This window comes from Rhinoderma darwinii, chromosome 5, assembly GCF_050947455.1.
Source record: "Rhinoderma darwinii isolate aRhiDar2 chromosome 5, aRhiDar2.hap1, whole genome shotgun sequence".
Lineage (NCBI taxonomy): Eukaryota > Metazoa > Chordata > Amphibia > Anura > Rhinodermatidae > Rhinoderma > Rhinoderma darwinii.
Window position 1 is genome coordinate 117375880 of NC_134691.1, and position 20411 is coordinate 117396290.

A 20411-nucleotide genomic window follows, 5' to 3' on the forward strand; every position below is an offset into this window, starting at 1 on the left:
AATTGGCCGGTGTAATAGGGCCTTGACAATAGACTGACACTTCCTGTTCTGTAGAGATCAATTCTCAGCAGTCATTTCATTATCATAACAGGCAGGATTACAATGAAAGGCAAGTGATAACTTCACCTAGAAATACGATGAATGAAAGCTGAGACCTATGATTCAAAATGCTAGGATCAATATTCTGCCCTTGATAGCTTAGGGTGTTTTATTGTTTTAGTCCAACTACTGGGCCATAGTTCACTGTCACGGTGTGTATGGGCCCCAGATGCCCCCAAAGCCGGAAAATCACCATCTTAAAAAAGAACATCATAATTTATTTGGGTGAGGTTTTTTTTGTGACTGCCAACAGCCCTGTCACGTGTCACTATGAACCACCAAAAACAGCAGGATTAACCACAGACAATAGGCATACGAAAATACGAAAATTACATTTTATTGAGAAATAGTACATCAATACATAACCATATTTATAAAATATGGAGAAGAACTCTAATGGGACCACAAAGATGGAAAATGAGCCCAAAGATATAGAGAACAGTCAAGGAACTAATCAGAATGAAATAAAAATTAATAAAAACATATATATATATATATATATATATATATACACACATACTCATATATATATATATCCCAGAGAATACCAGTTATGGAGTGTTTAGGACTAATACCTGATGAAACCATATTCAGCATGTATCCCAAAATGCAAAAAATGATTATGCCCAAAAGGCCCCTTGGACCAATGTCAACAATAAGAGCTAGCACCCAGACACCAACTATCAGTAGACCATTGTATTGCACAGCAAGATAGTGGCCCCCCTATAGTGAAAAATATATTAGCTAAATAGCATCAATAAGTAGTCACTAAAAAATATTGCAAAAAAAAAGGGGATTAAATAGATATAGGAGTCGTATCTAGTTAGGAGAACCTATCCAGTGTATAAGGATCGATATAAAAGTCTGGAAAACAATAGCCAATGGATAAAGTCAAAGTGAGAAATTAAGTTTGGCCATGAGCGGCCCCGGCACAGAATACAGTGTCACTAGAGAAGCTCAGCCTGGAACAGGAAGACAAATTTAACTCCTTCACTCAAACTAGAATTGTTCTGCTGGATGTATGTGTTGTGCCAGGCGTTTACCCACCGCTTACTTCTCTGTTCTAGATGTCACGGCTATCATTTTTGTAGTTGCGAGTAGCAGTTACAACATGGTCATTCGGGAAGACAATAACACAAACCGACTACGAGAAGCACTGGACCTGTTCAAAAGTATCTGGAATAACAGGTACAGTTCTGGCCACGTTTGGATAATGTTTAATCTATCTCCTATCGTTATTCTGGGTGGTGACCGCTCATATATATGTGAACACAGCAGATGAGGCCTTGTTCTAATAAAGTGAAATAATGGCTATACTAGTAACTCTAGAAAGTTAAAAAGATCTTTCTGAATTGAAAAGAACAGAAAACCTAATCCGATGAGTTTTTTTGTTCTTTACTTCTCCATGCAGGAGCTGTATAGTTAGAGCTTAGGAAGAGAGTGGATTCCATTCTTGGCTCTACATATACCGGACCTGCAAAGAGAAATCATGTGCTATGTGTATCAGATCCTAGGAGAACTGGGTTACAATCCATGTGGGAGATGTAATGGTGACCATATTGGTTTGTTACCGACCTCTCCCAAAAATCTTGTTCTGAGTTTTCGTCACAGATTTTGTCAAATTTGATAGGAGGGCATCGGGAGGTATAAGTCGAATGACAGAACGGGCACAGTGTTGTGACTTCCGTTATGAATGGAGGACAATACGCAAATGTGAACATATCTTTACTCTCACATGTGAAATAATTCTCCCTGTGTGTTCACTATTTCTACAGTCTCCGCTAAAAGTTACAATACTCACTAGGAAAATAGAACACGGTCCTGTAACTGTCTCTTATACGCTTAGTTACAATCTTTGTTAGCCACATGGTGGCGGCAGAGATCTAAAAACCTGTTAAAAATAGAAAGCAACCTAAGGCCTCATGCACACGACCGTAAAAACTCCCGTTATTACGGGTCGTAATCACGACCCGTAATAACGGGCTCATAGACTTCTATTGGCGACGGGTGCTTTCCCGTTTTCTCACGGGAAGGTGCCCGTGCCGTTGAAAAAGATAGAACATGTCCTATTTCAGGCCGTAATAACGGCACGGACAGTCCATAGAAGTCTATGGAGCTCTCGTAATGACGGGTGGCTACATGTGTGCACCCGTCATTACGGCAGCGTTGCTAAGCGACGTCAGTAAATAGTCACTGTCCAGGGAGCTGAAAGAGTTAACTGATCGGCAGTAACTCTTTCAGCACCCTGGACAGTGACTACCGATCAGTATAAACCTGTAAAAAATAAAAGACGTTCATACTTACCGACAACTTCCTGCTTCCTCCAGTCCGGTCTCCCGCCCGTTGCCTTGGTGACGCGTCCCTCTCGACATCCGGGCCGACGTCCTGGATGACGTTTCAGGCCATGTGACCGCTGCAGCCAATCACAGGTCAATCACAGGCTGCAGCGGTCACATGGACTGCCGCGTCATCCAGGGATGTCGGGCTGGATGTGAAGAGAGGGACGCGTCACCAAGACAACGGCCGGGTAAGTATGAATTTCTTTAACTTTTATTACAGAAAGGGCTGTCCCTTCTCTCTATCCTGCACTGATAGAGAGAAGGGGCTGCCGATTAGTGCAGTGCTATTTTGCCGCCAAAAACGTGCTCGTAAATACGGGTGGAATATGTGTGACACTGGACCCATATTTACGGGCACGGGTTCGTAAATACTGGTGCAAAACGGGTGGAATACGTGTGACACCGAACCCGTATTTACGCCAGTATTTACGGGTGGGAAAAAATACGGTCGTGTGCATGAGGCCTAACTCTGTAAGATATAGCGGCTTTTATCAACACCATTTCTAAAGATAAATCGAAAGATAAATTATACTGGAAATTAACCTAGCTGAAGACTTATAGCCCTGTGACATACTCGCCTTCCCAGCACGTGACATGGGTGCGACTGTAAGGCTGGGATCACACGACCTATTTTCAGGCGTAATGGAGGCATTTTACGCCTCGAATTACGCCTGAAAACACGGCTCCAATACGTCGGCAAACATCTGCCCATTCATTTCAATGGGTTTGCCGATGTACTGTGCCGCCGACCTGTCATTTTACGCGTCGCTGTCAAAAGACGGCGCGTAAAATAACAGCCTCGTCAAAGAAGTGCAGGACACTTACTTGGGACGTAATTGGAGCCGTTTTTCATTGAATCCAATGAAGAACAGCTCCAAATTACGTCCGTAATGGACGCCACGCAAAACGCGAGTACGAGCAATTATGTCTGAAATGCAGGAGCTGTTTTCTCCTGAAAACAGCTCCATAATTTCAGACGTAAATGCAGTTATCGTGTGCACATACCCTTAGGGTAATCTATTTCCACTCACTCTTGCACTCGCCTTTCACTAAGGTTGCAAATGGAGCATAAATCACACCCCAACACCGTCCACACACCAGATACAACACTGTTGTGGGCCAATAGAGGTACATAACCCGTGTGTGTGTGTGTGTGTGTGTGTGTGTGTGTGTACACCAAGAATGGCAGTGGATTCTTTAGAGTATACAAGACTACTAAACTTGGTCAAGTTTTCAGCTTTAATATAAAAAGTACAGGGTTTACAAACATAAAAAAAAAAAAAGATAAAATGACAAGAACTTGTGAAACCGTTATAAAAACAAAATGGAGAAATAACAGACCTGCAGACTTAGGCCTGATTCACATGAACGCTGCGCATCTCGGACATGAAAAACTGCAGTTATTAACGTCCGAGGTGCATCCGTGCCCAGCGCTGCGGGACACGAGGTCTCGCATCCCCCGTAGTTGAGAGTCTATGGGGGGATACGTGATGCACGAAAATCACGGACATGTCCTATTTTCCCACGGACTATTCACATGGTCCATTGAAACAGCTGTGTGAACGGCCACATTGAATTACATAGGTCCGTGGGATGGCCGCTGTTTCAATGGGCGTTTAACACGACCGTGTGAATCAGGCCTTCGGCTACATTCACACAAGCGTGAAAAACTCACGTGAATCTGGTCCGTATGTGTTGCGTTATTGCATCTGTGCGTTGCGAGTGGCATGCAATTGAATTAATGCGTAAATCACGCACAGCACACGATTTTCACGCACCCAATTACTTCAATGGGCGATAGGTGCGTGAAAAACGCACCAATATAGGACATGCAGTGAGTTTTACGCAATGGACACTCGCTGTGTGAAAACTCCTGCATGTGTGAACGGCCCCATTGAAATCAATGGGTCCGTGTGCTGCACGTGATTTTTCTGCGCGGCACACGGACGGATGTGAGCCCTTTTCCAAGTCCAATTTTTATACCCTTTGTTCTTAGTTTGGGTTTCCAGAGTTGCCCACCAGTTCATTAGGCAGATGAGGTTTGTGAATGGACAGTGATGTAATAAAGGTGAAGGACCAGGAAGATTAATAGGTGGTTGTCCTTTTATTCACCTCACTATGATCCCTCAATCCAGATGAGGAGATTTGTATTGGCCATTTTATGAAGTTGCCGCGACCAGGCTTAGGTGTTAAAGGTGACGCTACATCTTCTTTTAGTGACAGCACCGAAGCACTTCTACAACCCATGGTCCAGTACATCCAGGATACAATAAAAATTCATGGCCACTCTGGCTAATTCCTAGAGTTCATTGTCTTTACTCCAGAAATTAGCCGTGTTGTGGCCCTGACACTTGTTACCTCCTTCATTACAAGTACCAACGATCCAAAGATGTGAAATCATGCCTAAGATTGTGAAGTTCTCCTATAACATGTATGGAGGTTTTTGTAATACATGTGTTTTAGGCCTCATGCCCACTTCAGTCTTTTCCTTCAGGGTGCTATCCGTTTTTGTCACTGATGGCACCCTGAACCCATTCATTTCAATGGGCCCATGCACACTTCAGTTATTTTAAAGGATCCGTTGCTCCGTTACGTCAAAAGTAGAGCATGTCCAACTTTGGTCAGTGATTCCGTGACCATGGGGTGGGGCCCATAGAAGTCAATGGGTCCAGACAAAAAATGAACAGCACACGGAAGGCTTCCGTGTGCCGTCCGTTTTTGACGGATCCATTGTCCTAGTAACGGCAGGGTGTACCAAAGTTCACAGACTGGGACATGTGACGAGTTCAAATAAAGTTCAATACCTTCAATTTTCTTTACGGAAACACGGAAGCGAAACGGAAGCACATCGTCCGTTCGGAACGGACACGGATACCAAAACGGACAGACGGATACGTGAGAAACGGGTGTGAAAACGGTGATGGAAGTGTGCATGAGGCCTAAGATACGACCGTGTCACACCTTGATAGGGGTCTCTGTTGTAACTGGGAATAAACTTGTCATTCTGATGGGTGTATTGCTGCGTTGTGTTCTTTTTATTGTTCACGTTTTTAAGAGTCTTCTTCAGTTAAGGCCTCAGTGCAGATGTGCTTACCCTCCCTTATGAATATGTCTTATCCATCAACAGGTGGTTACGGACTATATCTGTCATTTTATTTTTGAACAAACAAGATATGCTGGCTGAAAAAGTCTTGGCAGGGAAATCAAAAATAGAAGATTACTTCCCAGAATATGTGCGCTACACTGTACCCGACGATGGTAAGAAAAAAAGGCACTTTTAATAGAGATTACATTTACAGGCTGGCTGTGTAAAGCTCTGCTGTCCTATAATAATGCGGGACCACGGAAGCAGGCATTGTCATGGGGACAGAAGATCTTCTCACAGGCTGTCTGTATCTTATTACCCTAATTGTAACCTAATAAGTCGCACATAAATAAGGTGGATTGGAACATTTTAGAACATGCTTTAAGAGTACCTGTCCGCTCTCCTGACATGTTTGTTTTAGTAAATACTTGTATTCTTCATGAAATAACAATTCTGAACCATCTTTTCCTAGAACTCTGCGTATTGACGTTCTTCTGTTATCCCTCCTGTCAATTTATGAATAAATTGACAACTGGGTGTTACCAGTTGGAATTGTGTCCTTACACACCGACACTGTCCAATCGGTGCGAACAATGCCAGGTTGTGTAGGGACACACCAATTAGCAAGGGAATTGGTAACAGGAACGGCACAACGCAGAATTGTGAGAAAAGATGCTCAAGAATTATCATTTCATGGGGAATGCATGTATTTAATAAAACAAACCTGGAAACCTGCCGGAATGATGACGAACGGAAACAATTAGTGACGGAAACCTCCGACGGAACCCCGGAACGGAAAGTGAACGGTGATGTGAACAGGCCCTTACCTAATGCTGTCAGGATGCATACCATCACGAGATATATCAGTAACCCCAATCAGACACGATTGAAACAGACCCATATAATCTTTACAAGGCTTCCCAACAAAGTCGCATAGTCCCGCTAACATCACTGGAAATTAGCGTTAACGTTTTATTTTGCTTTATGAGATTTGCATTTTTCTGCATATATTCTACTTAATTGTCAATCCTTTGTACAGCAACACCAGATGCCGGAGAAGATCCCAAAGTTACGAGGGCCAAGTTTTTCATCAGAGATGAATTTTTAGTAAGTGATTTTAGTAATTTCTCAAACTCTCATGTTCTTGTATTAAACTAAAATCACAGAGAGCGTTACTCGTTGTAAATTCTATTATATCCTATATATAATACGTAATCCATGTGTAAAATATTTATCCAAACAAAAGTGGATATACCGGTAGTTGGATACATATAATGCAAGACAAAAATAAACCAAAGAAGGAGCAGCACTGTGGCAATGAACCAACAGTGGTCGGTGCTATGCTTCACAAATAATGAGTGACTTCTCCTTATTTGATGAATATCCACAAAATGAAGAGCACGGAAGCAGCACTCAAAAAGGAGGAGGAATTTATTCACCAAACAAATGCAACAAAAACACCCCTATTGAGGAGGTGAAATGTTGCATTTGTTTGGTGATTAAATTCCTCACTTTTTTTTTGAGTGCTGCTTCCGTGCTCTTTATTTTGTGGATATAATACAAGACAGATATTGCTTCCTTTGCCCTCATTACCTGTTCTAATGGATTCCTTGTCAGTGGGTGATGAAAACAAACCGTTACAGAATTTTAGTTGTAATTATCTTACAATACATATATTCCTATAGGTCAAGAAATTTATACCAAACGGTCAGGTGGAACTACCATACGGTCTGCGTTTTAGATCAATTATATTTATATGTAACAGGTGTGTCCAGCTTACTGAAAAAATAATTTCTGGCTACCGCAATCACGGAAGCATTTCAGATATCCCCTCCACAGCTCCACCTTTTATTCTGGTCACACCTCTCAAAACAACCCTACGGCTGGATTCACACGAGCATGTTCGGTCCATAAAGGACGAAACGTATTTCGGCCGCAAGTCCCGGACCGAACACACTGCAGGGAGCCGGGCTCCTAGCATCATAGTTATGTACGATGCTAGAAGTCCCTGCCTCTCCGTGGAACTACTGACCCGTACTGAAAACATGATTACAGTATGGGACAGTTGTCCGGCAGCGAGGCAGTGACTCCTAGCATCGTACATAACTATGATGCTAGGAGCCCGGCTCCCTGCAGTGTGTCCGGTCTGGGACTTGCGGCCGAAATACGTTCCGTCCATTACGGACGTAATGACCTCGTGTGAATCCAGCCGTATTGTAACTTCTGAGTTCTCCGCATGTTCAGACCCAGGGAAGCTAATTATTATTGTTCACAGCATACTGTCCCCACACTACGGCCACATTGCAGCTATTCAGTTGTGAAGAATCATAGGCCAAGTACACTGCAGTTAGGCCATGCTAGTAATTAAGTGCTTTACATATCAATGACTAGATTATTCCCACATCTCTTCTGGTACACTTGGTCATACTACACACCGTTGTCTCTCAAGCACTGTACATAGCAGCCTTCTCCCTTGTCGGTCATATTGCATCCAATCCTGATGCAAGATGAGTGAAGTACCTGTCACAGGACCTGCAGTCCTGTATTCTACCCATCCAGCAAAGTTTAATTCATCCATTAGAGAGACAATAAATCTTCCTACTAAAACATTGTATCAAAGAGGGAGGCCAGTGGGAGTACGTGCGTAAAGAGATCCTATTCATTCTATATTAGAGCTTGTACAGGCTTAGAAACAGGCAGACAAGAAGCTGACCCTCCCACTGACTGAGAAAAGCAGCTTCCAGCATGAAAAAGCCTCAGAAAGGTGCTGTATATATCATTGATCACATGCCTGAGCATATTGGGACACTTCTACTGCTTGGTTCAGTGAACCTGTCCTTTTTCAAGAAATAATATCCTTTATTTTATTCTGTAGAGCTTTGCGATCAGAACTTTTTAATATACAGCTGTGTTCTTGAAAATAAAAATGAATTGACCTAACTTTATCTAAAAAATAGTCCTTTGTTTTTGCAGAGGATAAGCACGGCAAGTGGCGATGGAAGACATTACTGCTACCCTCATTTTACCTGTGCCGTAGACACGGAGAACATTCGCAGAGTTTTCAATGACTGTCGAGATATCATCCAGAGAATGCACCTCCGCCAATATGAACTCTTGTAATCGTTCTCACCGTGGAGCCTGTGGTTTTAAATACTTTGCTACTATTTTCTGTCTCTTTCCTCTGTACTTCTCCACACAGGGTGGAACATCCCCACAGTGCACTTTTTCTAGGCTTCTACCTTTTTTATTTTGGTATTTTTGTTCAGCGACGATTTTTTTTTCCAACTTTCTGTTTTATGAGAGGGCGTTTTCTGTCCTTGTTTTGTTTCACACTTTGTTTTTTTAATCATTCCACTAAACCAGTGCTGCTCACTCCCCTAACTAGGAAACCTATTGGCCTTTTATCAGAGCATAGACTTGAGCTTTTGCAAATCATGTATCTAATCATGTAAATTAGCACTTCTCACCTGTGCAGCCACCTTTGTAAAAGGCAGGATCGTAAAGTAGCCCCCAGTTCTAACTTCACAAATGTAGTGCCCGCCACTGTCAATTCTGCAGCTTTGCCATCTGAAGAATTCCTGCACGCGTCTTCCTATTAGGCTGCGCATGCAATGGGCAGTTGCTTCTCATATCTCCTTCCTTCTAAAAGGGACTAATGTTCATAAGGTGGCCACATTATGAAATCTGGGCACAGTTCTACTGAATACTGCAATACTGGTATGTTTTTAAGATGTGCCTATAAAGTAAGTAGTCGCAGCACACATTTTGTGGACTGAACTGATAATTATGCTATTGGTTCACTAGGATCTGGTGACACAACTGCAGAACAGCACGCCACGCCACGCCACATGCTTAATTTCTCTGGGGTGGTTCTAGTGAACTAATAGGCTAGTTGACAATCATTTCACTTCACAAAATGGGAACACTTAAGTGTGAATACATTGTAGAATGGAATGTGGTCCCTGTAACGTTTGTGCTGTAAAGCAAAGATGGAGCTGCGTGTCTTTATGAGCAATATCCACCAGATTGTGCTGCCATCGAGTCTACAATAAGTTTGCGGGCCAGTTTGAAGGGTGGATTTGACAGGAAAACATTTTAGTCTCAAATCAGAAGGACTTGCAATCCCTCTACACACTCCTGATTACTTAGAAAACTGTTACATAGTGGTCTGTGGAATACCCCAGACTGAAAAGGCAGAGATTATCTAAAGATGAGCTGTCCTGAGAGGCAATATCAATATATATGTGTATATGTATATATGTATGTGTGTATATATATATATATATATATATATATATATATATATATATATATATATATATATTAGTCACAGACTGCACCTTTCTAAAGTTCGTTAATAATTGTTGATATAAAAAATATATATATATATATATATATATATATATATATAGATAGAAATAAATATATATGATAAATACATATATAATGTATGTGTATATATATGTATTTGTGTATGTGTGTGTATGTATATATATATAATGTATGTGTACACACACACACACACACACACACACACACACACACACACACACACACACACACACACACACACACACACACACACACACACATATTTTAGAGACAGGAAGGATTCAGTCGCCCCTCTGGGGTAAGGATGGGAGCGCTGACTTTAATTTGACTGACGAAGAGTCTGCCTTCTTTTACAGAGAAGAGACAAAGCTATTTTTTTTGAACAGTAGCTGTGCTTTAAAGCTTTTCTGTCGCCCCCTTTTTTGCTGCCCTCACTGAGGGCAGCATAAGAAAGTGGCAGAGGCACTGATTTAAAGGTTTTAAGTGCTATGTGTAGGCGAGGTGTACTTTTTATAAAACGTGCATATTAATCAGTGCAGTGCTCGCATTGCGCTGTAAGTGATTTGCGTATTTATGCGGTAAAGATAACCTCGTCCTTTCACTGCTGATTGGCCGTTTCCTCCTGATTACTGTGCATATGGAGGAAAATGTGACATTAGAAAAGTAAGTTTTACAAAAAGTACAAACCACCTACACATAGCAGTTATAACGCTGAAGTCAGCGTCTCTGCCACTATCTTATGCTGTCCTCCGTAAGGGTTGCAAAAAGATGATGGCAGATGCTCTTTAAATGGCTATCTGAACAAGAAAGGTTTAATACCATTCCACTAAGCCTTAGGCTACCTCTGTTCTTTTAGCATTTTTTAGTTTTTAATTTCTTATGGGCAATGGCCCTTGCAAATGATACCCATCGTTTAGATGGCACTATGCTCAGACTTATCCCTGTGTGGGTTTACTTTATTATACCTTTTTTTTCTTTAACATGACACTGAAGAGTACTTGATGAAAATGAAATAATGCACTTTGTATCAGGTTAAAAAAAAAACAAAAAAAAAAACTGTCGAAGAATTACACAATGTAGCAGCACCAGAAATATTTATTAATGTCACAAATTAGCATTTGTTGAGTTGCAGGTCAACTGGTAAAGTGACCTCTGCTCTTTGCGCCTTCAGGTGAAGGGGGGGGCTTGTACAAAATTGCAGCGCAGTGGGCTGCAGGCCTTTTGTGACACTGAGGAGTTTAAAGAATGTTTCTGGGACAGTACATAAACTAGGTAATGAAGAGGCAAAGTCAAGCAATTTTTTACCTTTTTATTTTTTATGGTATATTGTGGCTAAGTGTTTCTGCACACCTCAGGCATTCAAACTGCAGCTGCTTTCAGCCTCTCACGTCAAGGCAGAAAAGAGAAGAAAAAAAAAAAAAAGATATACTAAAAAAAGAAAAAACAAATTACCACCCTCACTGATATTATACGTTCTGTCCACAGATGATCTTTTTAGCCTTAGATCATTACTGGGCGTTAGTTCTCTATATAGATTTTTTTTTTTTTTCTTTTTGATTTTGTTTAACTGCTGGTTTATTATAATGTACAGATGTAAAATGTAATATTATTTTGTACAACTTTATTGAAAAAAAATAATACTTGTAGAAGATCTTTGTGCCTTGATTATGGCTGTACCTGTAAAATGAGCTAAGATGTAAGTATGTTTTTGATTGCGCTGTACAGCTTGATGTCAAAACTTGCCTGCAGCTGTGACTGCGGGTAGGAACTATCTGTAGAACTTAGATTTTTTCTGGTTTATATAAAAAGGAAATGCTCTTTAGTACAAAAAAAAGAAAACAAAAAAATATATAAATTATGCAAATTAACCACTTACCTTTACAAATAAGGTCCTACAATGACCAGTTGTTGCAGCAAACATGCCTTTTTTTTTGTTTGTTTCCTTCTGTTTTTATGTGCAGGCGCTGGAGGAAGTGGAGAGTCTCAGCTTTAAAACAAAAAATATTGGAATCCATTTCTCTGTTCATAATTGCAGCCTAGCTGTGTGTCCGTGGAAACCAAGGATTTATTTAAAATGTTAAAAGATTTCTTTTAGAAAACCTTTTGACCATTTTTTGCAACATGGATCTAGCATTCACATAATTGCCACACGGATACTGTGAATGTTTCAAGGAAGAGATACTATGGCAGCACTGGGTAAAGCTTTTCCTACCTTTATCACAGCAGCAGTGGCTGTTATTGTGTGAAGTGGTAACATGATGATGATGATGATGATGATGGTGTGGAGGAGGGGTAACAAAAAGGTTGAAATCTTTGTCTAGCCTGATAAATTACAAGATGACATTTTAATTTCTCTTTTAATAAAGAGACACATTAGAAAGCTGGTTTATTTTAAATATTATAGAATTGATATGTGTGAATATATTTCTCAAACTTGAATAATTTATGCAAATGTTCTCTAAAGAAGTTGTGGTACAAAACGATATATATATATATATACAGCAAGAACTGCTGTAGCAATAAGGCATGTCCTTTTTAGTAACTACTACTCTGCTTTATATTTTATACTTAGGTGTTTTCTGTATGCGAGTCTAGATTATCTTTGTCAGAGATAACATGTACAATGTCTAAAGATACTGTTGCAATATCAGCGGTTAAGTCTTTCTAGGCGACATCACTTCAGATTTGTTGAATTCCATCTTCCTATCCACATATGTAGTGGGAAGTGTCATGCAATATTTTACATGGTGGACGCTAAAGAAAATTTAGAAAATGCACAAAATCATCTAAGTCACAGGGGATTTATTAAATATTTAACGGCAGGCAAAAGTAAAAATAGCTAATTTTGGCACATGCTAGTTTTGCGCAATTTTTTAAAAACTTTTACGCTTCTCTCAATAAGTTTATTAAAAAGAGTTGTGGCTTAGAAAATGGTTTGGGACAATTATGACGCAAATCTCTGTGCCTCAGAAAGTGAAATCTGCGAGCTGGCAGATGGCCAGAGATGCGCCTGGTTTAGTAAGAGGCCTGCCTCTTAATAAATTAGGTGCATTTGACCCAAACATTCTTGAGATTAAGACTGTCGCGTATGTAATGCTAGTTTTATAAATTCTCACCATAATGGCCAATAATATTTGCGATGACGTCTGTCGCATAATCTTTTTGACATATCACTTTTATATATGGCACCATATGGGAATGATATTATAAACATAATTATTATAATCTAGATGTAATTTCACGTGACCCCAGCTAAACCCCCCCCTAAAAAGCTAGGACTGCTTATTAGCAACACAAGTAATTACAGGAAGATTATTTTTGTTTTTATTTGTAAAGACTTGCTTGTTTATTTAGACTGACTAAATTACCAGATTTAAAGGCTATGTACACCTTTGAAAAAGGTCTGGGTATTTTAATAAGGCTGTGTCCGCGTCAGCGTTGGTTTCTATTGAGGAACTCCGTAAAAAACAAAAAACTGCTAATTGTTTGTTTGTCGCCGTTGTGAAAGATTTCAAAGTATCCGTCACTATTGAGATCAATGGTGATTCAAATGGAAACTATGGTTTCCATTTGCCTTTCCGTTGAGGGGTTCCCCCAACGGAAAGCTCCAACAGAACCCCTAAACTGAAACAACGCGAATGTGAACAGCCCCTAAAAAAAAAAAGTGTATCAGTGTTATTGGTGCAATTTTGTAATTATTTTATTAAAAATTATTTTTACTTTTTCAGATACAGTAGCTTTGTATCCTCTATACAGAGCAGCAGTATCGTGTTGTGAAAGATTAATCCATCAGGTCAGCGGCACTGACGGGTTCAGTGACTGCTCAATCCTGCGTGCACCCGCTGTTATCAATCACATCTAAGTTCATTACTTAGATGTGATTGATAACAGGTATTTTAAAAAGTAATTACATTTTATTAAAAGTTATTTTTAAAGTTGCATCAATCACACTGATGCACATTTTTATTTTAAAAAAAAAGCTTTAAAAAAGGTGTACATATCCTTTTAATATACACGATAAAAATCAACAACCACATTTATTTGGCAAAAATGGAACTATGACAGTGAGCGTAGATCTTCACGTTGGCTTCAGCACTGAAGACGGAAAGAGTGTCCATCGGATGATCTGAAAATCCCACCACACGGGCAGATGCTGGCTGTACTGCAGGTGATATGGCTATTACATCAATAAAGGCATTTTCTTTCTTTAATTTATAGGTAACAGTCACATATTGTACAGGTACATCATTTAATAAATATATATTTGTAAAATGCACTGGTCTATTGTAGAGAAAAGACAGCTATGGGCCCATGATGGAATGCAGACTAATCTATTAAAGGGTGGATTCATACGTGGCCGATTTTGTTGCAGAAATTTCTGTGACTTAAAATCACTTCTATTCATGTGAATGGGATTGCAGAAATCCACGTGCAGAAACAACCCTATTCACATGAATGGAACTCATTTTCAGTCAAAAATGTCTGCAACACAATCTGCTGTGTGTGAATCCACCCTTACACAGGCTTTTGTTTTGTGGTGTCAAATGATTTAAAAAAATTCAGTGACAACAAGTAAATTAGTGTCCAGAGACAGAGGAGCGCACCCGCCACACCATAGATGTAGAGGACCGTGTTCTCTGTTGGAAGGAAGCATTTTTCAAGGGAAAAGTCTTCGGGTGTTATCAACCCCTGCAAAAAAGGAAGAACGGAATTCAATATATAATATCCTGCAAGTAAAGGTAAAATTCAACAACTAAAAATAACCTCCAACAGCCACCGACTAAAAATGACATTTGAATTCTGTGCTGCCAATGCCGCGGTTCCCTCCACATCTTGTTTACGGCCTTCGCATGATAAGACCATAGCCAAGAAATGTCAACCCAAGCAAGAAAAATAAGCACATAATAGATATGCTATGTAAGACTGCAATGCCACATGAAAACACTAGGACAAACGGGCAAAGTGGGGACATTTTAAGGTTAACGTTTGGTAACTGGAAAGATAATGTAAATATGTAAACAATCTGGCCACCCTTACATATTGAAGCAGCTCGTGCTGGTGTTTTTGAAGGTACACGATACAGAACATTAATACTAATGCAAAGATGAACCACTCATCACCTACTGAAATGTGCATGCTCATAGAAATGATGCCATTTTAAAGGGTTATCATGGTTTCAGCAATTGAACCATTGTGTGATAAAAAGTTATTCAATTTTCCAATATACTTCCTGTACAAATTTCTCACAGATGAAAAATCTCTGCTTGCTGTCATTTAATAGGACCCTTTGCTTAACCCTAGTAGGTAAAAACATTCTGGTCATGTAATGATCACACAAGTACTCAGATGATTACAATCAAGTTATCAGAGCTCTATCCTGTAGCAAACACTGCGCTTGTGTAATCATCACATGACCAGGACACAAAAAAAAACACCTGGAAGAAGAGATCTTGAAAACAGTTATATATATATTTCTAATGTAATTTTATATTATATTTTTCTCATTACGTAATCCGCTTTATTTGTGAAAACTGTAATACCCCTTTAAAGGCAGTGTAGCCCAGGAGAGGACTGTGTGCTCTTTGATCATTCCAGGAGGTAAGGGATTCCTTGGTGTTCTAGAGTGATGAGTGCATAGCCGTCCATAAAAAGGTTGAAGAATCCCTATAATTTCCAGCACGGGCAATGATGTAACAGCAAAACGCAAAGTCACTTTTTACATACTTTACTCCTAACTATTTTCCGACCAGATGCTTCTTGACCAGGCACATTTTCAAGTTTTAGCTGTGTGCAAGTTGAAAAGCAAATTGTTCTATTACTATTCCAACCTACATGTATTTGGTCTTTTTTTTTCCTCTCAGAACATATAGGGCTTACATAATGTGTAAAAAAAAAAATGATATATTTAACTTTTTTTTTTATAAATATGCAAGGAAGAACAAAAAAGTGAGCGTGTGAATTTAGGTGATTTTGTTTTTGACATCTGGTGCATGCCACTGGGTAAACACACCTGAACACATTTGCCAACTTCAGCGATGCCAAATATGTATGTGCATTTCTTAGGCGGAGCTTACAATAAATGGTGCGCAATAATAAATCATTTGTATGACACACAAAAAATCTGCATTTAGATATATTAAGATATTAGAATATTCTTGATCTATACAAACGTGGATTTGTGTCATACAAATAAAGAATATTCTCATCTATCTTTTTAATAAAAATATTTTTCAATAACTACATTTTTCTATCTATTGATCTGCTACATGGCGACACAGATCGATCCAGCTAAAGATAGCTTTGTCCCGCAGCCTACCTACAAGTAAAACTACCGCTACCATAACGACTGTCCTGTAGGCTACAGGACATGGCGATCCTTGGCCGGGAGACCTGTGTCGCAGCCAAAGTAGCCATGCAAGGGCTCATTCACACTAGCGTGAATCTCGTCTGTGCGGTCCGTTGAAACAAATTGAAGCCGATGGGGCGTGAAAACCACAGACTGCTTTCAGTGGTTTACGCATCAATTACATTGAAAAAGAAATAGTGCTTGCGAGTGCGTGAAAAACACATGACACTTGCAAAACGCACACGGACAGATTTGGACATGTAAATCTGTCACGCTCGTGTGAATGTAGCCCTACAGATAGAAAAAACACTTTTTTCTAAAAATATCTTTTTCTATTACTCTTCATCCCTGGTAACTAATTGTTATTTAATTAGTTATTCAATTTTTCAGACTGTCCCAACGATCACAAGTGGAGACCACACTGAACACCACACGCCAGGTTACACTTCGGGTATGTTCACACGCAGTGAGCAAAAACGTCTGAAAATCAGTTTTTTTCAAGGGAAAACACCTCCTTATTTTGAGACATTTTTTTAAGCCACTCACTTTTCGCTAGAGTCAATGAAAAATGTCCCAAGAAGTGACCTGCACTTTTTCGTAAAAAACGCAGCGAAGAACGCTCCGTCGGAACAGAACGCGGTTTTCCCATTGAAATCAATGGGCAGATGTTTGGAGGCGTTCTGCTTCCGATTTTTAGGGCCGAAAACAGGTCGTGGGAACATACCCTTAGGGTATGTTCACATGCAGTGTTTTCAGACGTAATTCGGGCATTTTACGCCTGAAAAAACGCCCCTAATACGCCTACAAACATTGCCTATTGCTTTCAATGGGAATTACGATGTTCTGTTCCCACGAGCCTTTATTTTACGCGTCACTGTCAAGTGCAGGACACTTCTTGGGATGTTTTTGGAGGCGTTTTTCATGGGCTCATCGTTACCACCCAGCTTCTGGCATTGCACAGACACACAGCGTGTCCTCGCGAGATCACGCTGTGACGTCACTCACTTCCTCCCACAGGAACTTCATCGTGTCGGACGAGCGAGGACACGCTGTGTGTCTGTGCACTGCCAGAAGCTGGGTGGTAACGATGAGAAGTGGATGATGCTGATTTGTCAGCATCATACACTCCCATTCCTAACGCCCAGCTAGTAAAAGAAGTAAAAACGCCCAGATGTACACACACAATACACGCCCAGCTAGTAAAACAAGTAAACACACCCAGATGTAACGAACACAATACACGCCCAGTTGGAAATAAGATTAAAAACGCCCAGTTGTCCATAAGAAAGCCTCATTTGCATAAATATAAAAATGGTCATAACTTGGCCAAAAATGCTCGTTTTTTTAAAAAGAAAAACGTTACTGTTATCTACATTGCAGCGCCGATCACCTGCAATAGGAGATAGGGATTTGAAAATCTGGTGACAGAGCCTCTTTAAGTGCAGACAAACACACACCCCACCCCCGAGACATTTATAGTCTATGGGGGTCCACAACTGGTTAAAACATTTACACTGTATTGTGTGTGTAATAATGATAACTAGCTGGTGTAAATAGTAAAGTTGTTTAAGCATTCAAATATTTTATTTGATGGGCTAATCGCTATAACCGTAAATAGGTTCTAAGTTTTGCGCTAAAGCATCTTTTCTCAAAGGGTCAGCAATTTTATATACAGCCCTCCAAATTTCCAGCATAAGCATCCATTTAACCCCTACCCGCACAAGTAAGTAACTGTACGTCGTTGCGGGAGGTTACTTCCCGCACGAGGATGTACAGTTACTGAGTTGTTTCCGGTGCACACTGTCGGCGACAGTGGGAACCGGGAGGTCAGCTGTTGCCGACTGCTGACACTCCACTCTTGCCGGCCAGCGGTCCTTTGCCGCTGATTTAGTCGAATTAACCCCTTAAATTCGGCGATCGGTTGCATTCGCCGAATTTTAGGGGTTTCTAGCATATCGGCCTACCCCTGTCCGAAATCGCTGGGTTTGCCGATAGTTAGTATGGCAAACGGAAGCCAAACAATGGCTTCCGTGTCTGCCATGGATGGAGGCCCATCAGGACCAACCTTCGGCTGGTCCTGGTAGGCTTCCTGTCGGAGTGACAGGAAGTCATAGTGTCCGTTCCCGATGCACACTGTCAGCGACAAGGTGTGCATCGGGAACTGGGATATCAGCTCTCCCCGACAGCTGACACTCCAGTGTTGCCGATCAGCGGCTCATCGCCGCTGATTTCGTCAATTAACCCGATAAATGTGGTGCTCGATTGCGATCACCACATTTAGGGGGTTTGTAGCACATCAGCAGCCCCATGCAATTGTGGGGGCTGCTGATGCTTGTGATGGCATCCGGAGGCCAGGCAACGGCCTTCAGGTCTGCCATGTATGGAAGCCTATGAGGACCAGACTTAGGGAGGATTTACACAAACGTGTTTTATGTCCGTGCAACTCGCGTGATTTTCACGTGCGTCGCACTGACCTATAAGGCCGTGCAGACAGTCCGTGATTTTCGCGCATCGTGTCCGCTGCATGAAACGCTCGACATGTCCTATATTTTTGCGCATCACGCACCCGTTGTAGTCAATGGGTGCGTGAAAATCACACGCACCACACGGAAGCACTTCCGTGGGACTAGCGTGATTCGCGCAACAGCAGTAAGTATGATTGAAAACAGAAAAGCACCACATGCTTTTCTGTTTACAAACATACAGTGTCATAATGATGGCGGCTGCATGAAAATCATGCAGCCGCGCATCATACGGGGACGACACAGGTAGCGGTTAAGTGCCTTTTGCGCGCGCAAAACGCAGCGTTTTTTGCGCACACAAAACTCACACGCTCGTGTAAATCCTCCCTTACTTTCAAGAGTGACTGACAGTTGGAATACGTTACTCTACCTAGGTAGTGTAATGTATTCTAGCAGCGATCAGAGCTGCAGGTAAAAAAAAAAGTGTAAAAAGTTTAAAAAACAAAAAGTTGATAAAAATGTTTCATAAAAGTGTAAAAATACGTTTTTATTTTCCTATAAGAAGTCATTTATTATAGGGAAAAAATGAAAACGTTAAAAAAAAAAGTACACATATTTGGTATCACCGTGTTTGTAACGACCGAAACGATGAAACTATAATGTTATTTTTCCCGCACGGTGAACGCCGCAAACAAAATAAACGGAAAACAGTGTCAGCGTCGCTATTTTTTGGTCACCACCCCTCCCAAGATACAGAATATAAAGTGAACAAAAAGACGCACTTACCCCAAAATAGTACCAATAAAAACTACAACCCGTCCCGCAAAAAACAAGACATCCCACAGCTTTTTTGACGAAAAAATAAAAACGTTTTGGCTCAGAATAGGGTGTTTCAGAAAATAAATTATTTTATAGAAACTTAATTTTATTGTGCAAACGCTGCAAAACTTGAAAAAAAACTACACACATATGGCATCGCCGTAATCGTACCGATTGGCAGTATGAAGTAAAACGTAATTTATTGCGCACGGTGAACGCTGTAAGAAATAAAGAATTTAAAGCGCCAAAATCGCTGTTTTTTGGTCACCTTGGCTCTAAAAAAAGATCCTGTGGGTTCAAAATGCTCACTTTATCCCTAGAAAAATTCCTTGAGGGGTGTAGATTCCAAAATGGGGTCACTTTTGGGGTGTTTCCACTGTTTTGGTCCCTCCGGGGCGTTGCAAACCCGACATGGCACTGAAAACCAATCCAGCAAAATCTGCGCTCCTTCCCTCCTGAGCCCTGCTGTGGGTCCAAACATCAGTTTATGATCACATATGGGGTATTGCCGTAATCGGGAGAAATTGCTTTACAAATGTTGGGGTGCTTTTTCTCCTTTATTCCTCTTAAAAATGAAAAATTCTATTTTCCACAGAAAAAAAAGGTGATTTTCATCTTCACAAACTAATTCCACTAAATTCTGCAAAAAAACTGTGGCGTCAAAATGCTAACTATACCCCTAGAAAAATGCCTTGAGGGGCGTAGTTTCCAAAATGGGGTCACTTTTGGGGGGTTTTCGAATGTTTAGGTACCACAAGACCTCTTCAAACCTGAAATGGTGCCTAAAATATATTCCTAAAAAAAAGGAGGCCCCAAAATCCACTAGGTGCCCCTTTGCTTCTGAGGCCTGTGTTTGTCAATTAGGACACTAGGACCACATGTTGGTTATTTCTAAAAACTGCAGAATCTGGGCAATAGATATTGAGTTG

The 20411-nt window shown here is 40.7% G+C and overlaps 2 protein-coding genes across 6 annotated transcripts in view; one reads left to right on the forward strand and one right to left on the reverse strand.

Moving 5' to 3' along the window:
* Nucleotides 1-12235, forward strand: part of GNAL (G protein subunit alpha L) — a 314748-nt gene extending 302513 nt beyond the window's left edge. For all 4 annotated transcript variants that reach the window (XM_075826433.1, XM_075826436.1, XM_075826435.1 and 1 more), the window contains 4 exons: nucleotides 1167-1287; nucleotides 5566-5696; nucleotides 6563-6630; nucleotides 8497-12235. In XM_075826433.1, coding sequence (XP_075682548.1) covers nucleotides 1167-1287; nucleotides 5566-5696; nucleotides 6563-6630; nucleotides 8497-8643 — 467 coding nt within the window. In that variant the 3' untranslated portion in view covers nucleotides 8644-12235. The remainder of the gene's footprint in view (nucleotides 1-1166; nucleotides 1288-5565; nucleotides 5697-6562; nucleotides 6631-8496) is intronic.
* A 921-nt stretch (nucleotides 12236-13156) lies between these two features.
* The window catches only part of MPPE1 (metallophosphoesterase 1), an 86067-nt gene continuing 78812 nt past the window's right edge, over nucleotides 13157-20411 (reverse strand). For both annotated transcript variants that reach the window (XM_075826438.1, XM_075826439.1), the window contains one exon: nucleotides 13157-14544. In XM_075826438.1, coding sequence (XP_075682553.1) covers nucleotides 14371-14544 — 174 coding nt within the window. In that variant the 3' untranslated portion in view covers nucleotides 13157-14370. The remainder of the gene's footprint in view (nucleotides 14545-20411) is intronic.